The sequence below is a fragment of the Oncorhynchus mykiss genome, chromosome 17, assembly GCF_013265735.2.
Source record: "Oncorhynchus mykiss isolate Arlee chromosome 17, USDA_OmykA_1.1, whole genome shotgun sequence".
Taxonomy (NCBI): Eukaryota; Metazoa; Chordata; class Actinopteri; order Salmoniformes; family Salmonidae; genus Oncorhynchus; species Oncorhynchus mykiss.
In genome coordinates, this window is record NC_048581.1 from 59795828 (window position 1) to 59806142 (window position 10315).

The window sequence follows — 10315 nt, forward strand, 5'->3', positions numbered from 1 at the left end:
TCTTTTGGCCATGTGTCGGACTCACTCTCGCTCATGATGTATTCGTTCCAGTCGAAGCCCTTACTGCCATTGGCCAGGAAGTTCTCAGTGGAGTTGATTGGCCAGATGACACATTTCTGCCGCAGGTTGCCCATGAAGAGCTGTAGTCCAATCAAGGCGAAGACACTGAGACAGAAGACCGTGAGGATCATAACGTCTGACAATTTCTTCACCGATTGAACTAGAGCACCGACGATGGTCTTGAGTCCTGGGGGGAGGAACCGGACATATGCATTCACACACACACACATACGTGCACACACACACACACACGTATGTATGTGTTTGTGTACACACATACATATAAAACACACAAGCACACATACATACACACAAACAAAGAGAAATGGGCATTGCTGGAAAGTACAAGCTTAGCTATGAATTATTTATATAGAGTTTATATAGTAGTAATACAGTGGTAGTACAGTAGTCCATCTCATTAAAGTGCATTTGTTCAAGTTAACATCAAACCAAAGCTATTGCTGTGTTTTGAATTACCAACATCTAAATTTGGACAGGTATAACATAAATATTCTAAACTGCAGGCGTATGTGTAATAATAATAATAATAATAATAATAATAATTCTTATGGTTGATATATTTTCCTCTATTTTCCATGAAGAAAGATGTATTCAAGTCAAAAACTGATACCTCAATGGTGATTGTGTTCCATATTGTTAGTTACTGTTAAGTCATCTTGAACTAAATTATAGCGAGAATAGGATCCTTAATAACTACGTCAAACAATAGCACAATAATTAAAGACACATACAAAACAGCCAGAAGATGGTCAGATATTTAGGCACCTTAAACACCACAACATAGAAACACAACAACATTGAGACTGCCCCTACATGAGATTTCCATAAGACTGACACACTTCAGTGACGATCAGAATACTCCTCAAATGTTCTAAATCAACAAAATTACACTGAGGCAGGCTACATCATCAAAATGATTCTAAAACCTAATGGGTGATGTAGTTGTGGAGGGATACCAATTTAGGAATTGTTTATGTTAATTTATAACATTATGTGAATAAATGTTTTATGTCATTTAGATGCCCTTATGTTATTTTTCTGTTCAAGTCCGGGTTTCACAGGCAGTGTAGAACATCCTTGGAAACAGTAGGGCCACTCTCATATAAAATATATGGAAACAACTACAACATATCCACCAGATTGACCAAACACAGCAGCACAGCACAACGAAGAGAGAGCGTAGGACTGGGCTCAGTCAGAGGAGGAAGAAGTGAGAAGAGAAGAGAGGACAGGTGAGGGAGGCAAGGGTTAGGGGGACAAGGGTTAGGGGGGACAAGAAGAAATGACAGGTTGCATGCAGGTCATTTAAACGCCAAGGCTAAAGGAATTGACTCCATGTCATCATCACCTGTCTGTCTGGCAACCGGAATGGTGACTTAGCTTGGTTCCCATGGTTAGAATGGTTCCCATCCTAGGCACCCCCATCATGTCCCACTGGTGCTGTGTGGTGTGATCCCCACTGGGTGAGCCTTTTAGGTTGGGACCCCTTTAGATCAGAGGCCTACACTGGAGACTGAGCCAACACTACTTACTGGACTAGATGTATTTTATGCACAAATTCACATTCACTTCCTGCCCCAGACACTTGTTCAACAACACTTTTGCACCATTAGAGTGTTCTGCAGTTGAAGTTACTACAAAATCTCAAAAGGCTAACAGATACTGGGAACAAATAATGAGTCAGTGTGGTGTGTGTTACATAAATGCTAACTGATTTACAATCCAACACTTCCAATGGTGCAATGTATAAACTGCCCCTGTGCCAATATCTCAACTCCCCCAGAGAAAGAGCCTTCAGTTGGATCTCCAATGTATTTGCATATCACTGTGTTATTGTCCTTTAATTCATTTCTCTGTTGTGTTTATGCCTTATTTTCCCAGGATAAACAGAAACGAGAAGTCCACATTCAGGATTAGCCATATCTGAATGGAATTCAAAGTAAAGAAGCTCCTTAAAAGCCAGAGTTGTAAGATAAAAAAGCAGGTATCTTGAAAAGCTTCATGCAGCGTATAATGTGTTGTCAAACTAGGCTTGGCAGTCTTAAGAAATGAAATGTTCTTCAGAGTGCTCCGTTATTGTCAGGGGACAATTTTTTTCATACAGAAACGTGATGTGTTTTAAGTCTGTGGCATAGATACATCAGTGTTTAAGATTGTGACAACAAATATGGTAGAAATTTGAACCCAAACTAATCAAATGTCCTAAACATTATGTATTCACCTGGAGTACCAGTTAAAAGTACCAGTCAAAAGTTCCCTGTGGACAGTACCTGTCCAACAGAGAGTGATAATGTGTTCATAGCCACCAAATGAATGAATATACAGTATCATTCAAAAGTTTGGACACACCTACTCATTCAAGGGTTTTTCTTTATTTTTACTATCTTCTACATTGTAGAATAATAGTGAAGACATCAAAACTATGAATTGACACATATGGAATCATGTAGTAACCAAAAAAGTGTTTCAAATATATTTTAGATTTGAAATTCTTCAAAGTAGCCACCCTTTAACTTGATGACAGCTTGCACACTCTTGAATAAACACAATCACCTTTTTTGGTTACTACATGTTTCCATATGTCTTATTTCATAGTTTTGATGTCTTCACTATTATTATACAATGTAGAAAATAGTACAAATAAAGAAAAACCCTTGACTGAGTAGGTGTGTCCAAACTTTTGAATGATACTGTATATTCATTCAGTTGGTGGCTATGAACACATTGTCACTCTGTTGGACAGTGAATCGAACCTCTCTGAAGTCTGAAGAGATACTCATGCATGGTCTAAATAAGAAATGCTTACAAATACAATGTGTGAGTGTGAAACCCTTGTCTATCACTTTGACTTTGAGGTTAAGATGGCAATAATAATAACTATTCTTTAGTTAAAAAAATATGTGAACAATATGATTTCTACTGTTCCTCATACTAAGACTTTTCTCTAACCAAGGGAGGGTTTTCAACTAGGCCCTGAAGTTTTACCTGGGGGGAAACTCGGGCTCCTACCCATACTATCTGGTGTCAATATACTGTATGAGGCTGTTAATGTCACTTTGAGGGAGACTACTATTAAAATAATAATACGAAATTTGATGTGTATCCCACCCACTTATTTTAGGCTGTTTGTCTTTTAGTATGTCATATCAGGGCCACCTTATCCACTTAACACCACAAGACCGCAAGTAGACTGCTAAGCCTATCAAAAATGTATTGCTACCATTTTTGATTGTTTGAAAAATAAAAAGTAAACAAAACAGGTATCATTTCTGATGCATCCTCTTTAAGAGTCTAAAGTAATAAGAAATGATGCGAATCCAATTCATGAGAAAACAAAATAAGCTCAGCCTTAGTATGTAAATGGGAGTCTCACCTGGAATGACTGAAATAGTTTTCAATGCTCGGAGAACCCTGAACGTTCTCAGCGCCGAGACATTCCCCAGGTCCACAAATTCTGTTACATATCTGTAACGGGGTAGGATCACACACAGAACAAAACACCATGACACAAAAAACAAACGGTAACACACACACAAACCCACTGATCAAAAGCGCGGACGCGCAAGTGCCTGACACCAGCACCCCACCAGAAGAAGATGTCTGGCAGGAGGAGTGGACACCACAGCGCGCGCGAGAGAGAAGCACCTATCCCTCCAGGAGAGAGGAGCGAAGGTGGAAGAGGAAACGAAAGGAAACAGAAACAAAACCACACCTACAGTGCCTTCAGAAAGTATTCATACCCCTTAACTTATTTCACATTTTGTTGCGTTACAGCCTGAATAGAAAATGGTCTGAACATTGTTTTTCTTCACCCATCTACACATAATTCCCCATAATGACAGTGAAAACATGTTTTTAGGAATCTCTAGCAAATTTATTGAAAATGAGATGCAAAAATATCTCATTTACATAAGTATTCACACCCCTGAGTCAATACATGTTAGAATCCTCTTTGGCAGTGTTTACAACTGTGAGTCTTTCTGGGTAAGTCTCTAAGGGGCCGATCCCGACCACACAATTTATGCCTTTACTACGCACGCCTTTCCTACGCACTTATCAGTATTTGGTATTCAGACTTGCCTTATTCAATAGCATAATGCGCTCTGCAGGTGTGGCTACCTTCCGAGCTCTGAATACATTTCATTCAACCATTGAAAACCCTCCCACTTGCTGGCCAACAGATTTTCTTGTGGAGTTTTCATTCAATGGGGTTTTCAGTACTTTTATCTTAAGCCATCCCTTTAAATACGGTTCACCTTTAATTCAAATTTTGTCGACAGACTACATAGAATACATAGTGAGAACGGGTTCAGAATATAGGGACCAATGAATGAAATCCATCTATACATATTTGTCTCCGTTTCGGCACCAACTGGTAGATATAAAAATACTTTTATATCATTTTTTGGGGGGGGAGAGCCTTTATGGACGACAGTTTTATGTTGATAACTAAAACATATAGTGGTTTTATTCATCCTGAAAGTTGTGATAATCAGTCCATCACTTTGAAAAAGGGACCTCAATACATGTCATGTTGATGTTATTTTCAGTTGGCTTCCATATGGTTGGTTTCACACTCATCTTCACGGATCATAAAGAAAAATCAAATCAAATCAAATCAAATCAAATTTATTTATATAGCCCTTCGTACATCAGCTGATATCTCAAAGTGCTGTACAGAAACCCAGCCTAAAACCCCAAACAGCAAGCAATGCAGGTGTAGAAGCACGGTGGCTAGGAAAAACTCCCTAGAAAGGCCAAAACCTAGGAAGAAACCTAGAGAGGAACCAGGCTATGTGGGGTGGCCAGTCCTCTTCTGGCTGTGCCGGGTGGAGATTATAACAGAACATGGCCAAGATGTTCAAATGTTCATAAATGACCAGTATGGTCGAATAATAATAAGGCAGAACAGTTGAAACTGGAGCAGCAGCACAGTCAGGTGGACTGGGGACAGCAAAATCATCTGAAACAATTGCTATGTGTATTTATAATCCCCTTCTCCAACCTGAACACTAATTTACTTAGCTCTTATCAATAAATCCTATCAAGTTGTAAATTATAATGCATGGAGAATGGTGGTATTTATATCAACAACAAATGGTAGGTTCGCTAGACCTTGTTCATGGTTTCGCACGTAAAGGTGTTGGAATTATTAGGGAAGTAAGTAAATGTCAGAATACAGCTTATCTGTAGACACTGTTGGGGTTCGTTTCCTTGTTCCTTGTCAATCATTGGCTCATTGGTGAAATTAGCATTATGACAATATCTTTAATTAAATCATTAAAAATCATTTATTAATGCAATTGCAGACAGAAGTTGACAACAGGAACATAACGCATGTTTCCGAGTAAGTTCTGCAAAATATAAAAGGTCCCAATTTATTTTATTAAACCCGAAGTCCAGCTCTAGTGATGTCACTGCCTACGTCATTACCTTCTCCTCCTGAGACCAAAACCATGCCTACTCAACACTAAAACTCTTGTTTATATAGCTATCTAAAAGCTTAGCAGTAAATGTCCAAGTTGATTTATAGCGGTATGTCTGACTAATCTCTTATCTCTCACACTCCCCTGCAGAGTTCTGTCTTCACAGTCACACATTTCTCAGGCAGTCTCTTCATAAGAGGCAGAGAGCCTAGAAAAGTACTGTGGAACAATATTAAACCTCATAATGTACATATATTGTTAATCTGTAGTCAAGGACCCGATACATGTAAGGAGGGAGGGGACTTATAACCCCTCCTCTTCTATTAATACAACATAAGCATAATCAATTATTATAATACATCAAACATTTGGTACAGCCCCTATCATGACCCCTAGGTGAACCCCTTTAAACACACATCCGCCACACCTTAATTTATTCAAGCTCCACCTAAAATTAATAATGGGTGAATAGCATACTATTCTCGTGCTTAAGTTCAAGGTCAGAATATGCATAGAGAGAAAGCGCATAAAAAGGGAATTACATTCAATTTGCGGCACTTAACTCGGGTCAGAATATGGGCCTATGAGCTTTGCACAACTGGATTGTACAATATTTGCGCATTGTTCTTTTTAAAATTCTTCAAGCTCTGTCAAATTGTTATTGATCATTGCCAGACAGCCATTTCCGAGTCTTGCCATACACTTTCAAGCCAATTTAAGTCAAAACTGTAACTAGGCCACTCAGGAACATTCAATGTTGTCTTTTTAAGCTACCCCAGTGCATATTTAGCCTTGTGCCTTAGGTTATTGTCCTGCTGAAAGGTGAATTTGTCATCCCGTGTCTGTTGGAAAGCACACTGAACAAGGTTTCCCTCTAGGATTGTGTGTGTGCTTAGCTCTATTCTGTTTATTTTTATCCCCCCCAAAAAACTCCCTAATCCTTGTCAATGACAAGCATACCCATAACATGATGCAGCCACCACCATTCTTGAAAATATGATGAGTGGTACTCAATGATGTGTTGGATTTGCTTTTAGGTTCATATTTTTTTTTGCAGTTTTACTTTAGTGCCTTATTGCAAACAGGGGTTTTACTGTGGAGTAACTACAATGTTATTGATCCATCCTCAGTTTATCCTATCACAGCTACTCTGTAACTGTTTTAAAGTCAGCATTGGCCTCATGGTGAAATCCCTGAGCAGTTTCCTTCCTCTCCGGCAATTGAGTTAGGAATGACACCTGTATCTTTGTAATGACTGTGTGTATTGATACACCATCCATAAGTGTAATTAATAACTTCACCATGCTCAAAGGAATATTCAATGTCTACTTTTTTTTTTCCCCCCCATCTACCAATAGGTCTTCTTCTTTGTGACGCATTGGAAAACCTGCCTGGTCTTTATGGTTGAATCTGTGTTTGAAATTTACTGTTCGACTGAGGGACCTTACAGATAATTGTATGTGCAGAGATGAGGTAGTCATTCAAAAATCATGTTTAACACTATTATTGCACACAGAGTGATTCCATGCAACTTATTATGTGACTTGTTGAGCAAATTCTTACTCCTGAACTTATTTAGGCTTGCCACAACAAAGTGGTTGAATATTATTGACTCATGACATTTCAGCTTTCATTTGTAATTAATTTGTAAAAAATTCTAAAAACATAATTGCACTTTGACATTATGGGGTATTGTGTGTAGGCCAGTGACACAAATCTCAATTTAATCAATTTTAAATTTAGGCTGTAATACGACAAAATCAAAAAAAAAAGTCAAGGGGTGTGAATCATTTCTGAAGGCACTATAACACTGACCCATCGTGACTCCCCTGCCCGCACACACACACATGCATAGTCTTACCTGGGATAACAGAAATTGTTTTCAGAACCCTGAACGTACGCAGAGCTGACAAATTGCCTAGGTTTACAAACTGTGTTATACACCTGCAGAGTGGTTCAGATCACAGTTACTCAACAGCCATTACAGAATGAGAGACAGAAGGCAGAGTTGGGGTCAATTCCATTTCAATTCAGTCAATTCAATAAGTAAACTGAAATTGCAATTGCATTTTTTTTTTCTTGTTGAAAAGAACTGAGAAAAAATGGAATTGGAAGTACAGTTTACTTCCTGAATTGACTGAATTGAAACAGAATTGACCCCAACCTTAAAATAAAAAAAATACAAAAATGAAATAAAGAAAAAGAAAGGAAGATAGGGGGTCAAATGAAATAAAGCAATACATACATACAATGCTCTCTACCTCCATATCCATATTTGACCCTTAAAATAACTAATACTAGTAACAACACAATACTCAGATGTTAACATGCAGGAAAGTCTGATATTAGAGGGACTCACAATAAGATGGAGAAGACATAAGAGATGGGAGAATATTAAATCAAATATGGCTCTAAATGTTTCACAATATTACACATGTAAATCAGAGAAAAAGTATTGTTGCGGCAGGGCAATCATGCATTGCCAAACTCTTACAATTTCAATATTTGCATAACTTTCAATCATCAAAATCTCCCTTTTACCAAATTCTCAGAGACTGCTATCCCTGTTCTATGAAATGATGTTCTTCGGTAGGATATTTTCCCACCAACATTTTCTATTCTCACTTTGAGTTCTGTGTGTGGCTTTATGCAACGTGTTGTTTTTAAAGAGAGAAACAATGGAGTAATCATACATCGTACATTTTACACATCTGTATAAGCTCTACATCATTTCAATGAGCTATGTCACTCTCTAGAATTGAATTAGTGAGCCACAACGTTTAAGTGGCTTCTCTTTGAACAAACCCAAACATATGTTTATGTGTCACTCACATAAAATGCAACATTACAAATATACCTGTACTTACATATACTGTATGTTCAATTGATTGATTGACTCAGTTTAATTAATTATATTATGTTGAATTAGTACTTGGAGACGCTTCTACATCGTGGATTATTTTGCATGTTTTGAAATATTCTCTGATATGGGATGTCCTGCCTGGCCCGACCTTGTCACTCTGGTAGAGTTGGAGGTATAGAGAGAGATGGAGGTGTAGAGAGAGACGAAGGTGCAGAGAGAGATGGAACTTTAGAGAGCGGTGGAGGTGTAGAGAGAGGGATACGGGGAAGAGGTGGACTACTTACGCCATAGAGATCACCATGAAGTCCAGCCAGTTCCATGGATCTCGTAGAAAAGTGAACCCGTCTATACAAAAGCCTCGCGCCACAATCTTGGTAAGCGATTCGAAGGTGTAGATACCTGTGAAGGTATACCTAGAGCAAAATAAGGCGAGAGACAGTGAAAGGGCGAGATATGTGAATAAATGCATACTAGTTTATAAATGTTTTACAAACAGTTTCTGAATGTACATAGGGAGTTATAAATCAATACTTACTCTACTATCTTGTTCCATTCTGGAGGATCACTAAACGTCATGAAAACACAGTTGGTCAAAATGGTGCTCATGATGATCATACTGAATACCGTGAGAGGGAAGAGAGTTAAGAAAAGATTGACCATATACACCCCACCACCCATTAACATACTGTAGCAACATGGCTGAATATACTGTGAGACATTACAATGACATATATTCCATCGATGAAAGGACAAAGGAAGGAAGATGTTCCAGAATGATGTGGGACACAAGATCTAGATCAACGCACAAGGATGATTTGGCCTGTATCACTTCTTTTCTGTTTCTTCAAACAATCAAAAGAAAACATCACAATCACAAGCTCCTTCAACCTTAAGATTGTGCACAATACATAGAATAAGTATATGTGCTTTGTAATTTACGCAAGATAAACAACAAAATCATAATTTCAAAGCAAGACAATGCACCACTTGAAAGGATATGAGTGTATCAAAATCTTAATTGCTATTCGCCTAAAGAGACTAAAAGGGCTGATGACGTACAAGGAGTCTGTGGCGTGGAAGCGGAAGATTGTTTTCCCTTTGTTTAGGACTATAAACGTCTGTGGAGAGAGAGAGAGAGAGAGTTGCATTAACAAGAGCAATACAAGTCATGACACATACAGGACATGTATAAAAGACTGTCACTGTGGGCCCCATGCTGAGACAACAGAAATGGAAAGTCATGACTATGGTATACCAAGCTGACTGTTCATTGGCTGATCTGATTCCTGAGCTCATCTCTGAATCTTAGGGCACACAGAGTGGCTCCACCTATTTTATGGAACTTGCTACTACAGTTTGCCATGTCCTTTCACTGCAAGAATAATTATTTTGTATTACGACTTTAAAAGTTTAAACCCACTTTAACCTGGCACCATTAGGACTGCTCTGTGCATTTCCTCCCAAAAGCAATCAACAAGAGGGTTCACCTGATATCGAGATATGAGATATAAACAGAAAATATACACTGAGTATACCAAACAGTAAGACCACCTTTCTAATATTGACTTGTGCCCTCCCTCCTTTTGCCCTCAGAACAGCCTAATTTCAAGAACTGGGTTGCAGTTGTCTCAAGATTTAAAAATCCTTCTTTAACCTGCCCCCACCCCCTTCATCTACACTGATTGAAGAGGATTTCACAAGTGACATCAATAAGGGATCATAGCTTTCACCTGGATTCACCTGGTCAGTCTATGTCATGGAAAGAGCAGGTGTTCTTAACTGTTTTAACACTTAGTGTGTAATGTGATACTGAGGTATAAACAGGGTCTATCCTAAGATGTGCTGAGTCTAACCTTGTGCTTTATGCACACACTAGGGCACAGGGTGAACAGCAAAGAGAACCACAACATCTTCTCTCATTATAGAACAGTAAGACAGAGACTTC

At 38.5% G+C, this 10315-nt stretch overlaps 1 protein-coding gene across 3 annotated transcripts in view; it reads right to left on the bottom strand.

Moving 5' to 3' along the window:
* Positions 1-10315, bottom strand: part of LOC110493229 (sodium channel protein type 8 subunit alpha) — a 122199-nt gene that overhangs the window by 85491 nt on the left and 26393 nt on the right. The window contains exons 3-7 of one of the 3 annotated variants that reach the window (XM_036950343.1): positions 9358-9488; positions 8906-8986; positions 8655-8783; positions 3455-3546; positions 26-247 (exon numbers count right to left, since the gene is read on the bottom strand). In XM_036950343.1, coding sequence (XP_036806238.1) covers positions 26-247; positions 3455-3546; positions 8655-8783; positions 8906-8986; positions 9358-9488 — 655 coding nt within the window. Of the gene's footprint in view, positions 1-25; positions 248-1429; positions 2439-3454; positions 3547-8654; positions 8784-8905; positions 8991-9357; positions 9489-10315 lie in introns of those variants that run through there. The other 2 variants (XM_036950341.1, XM_036950342.1) reach the window with 2 other exon arrangements.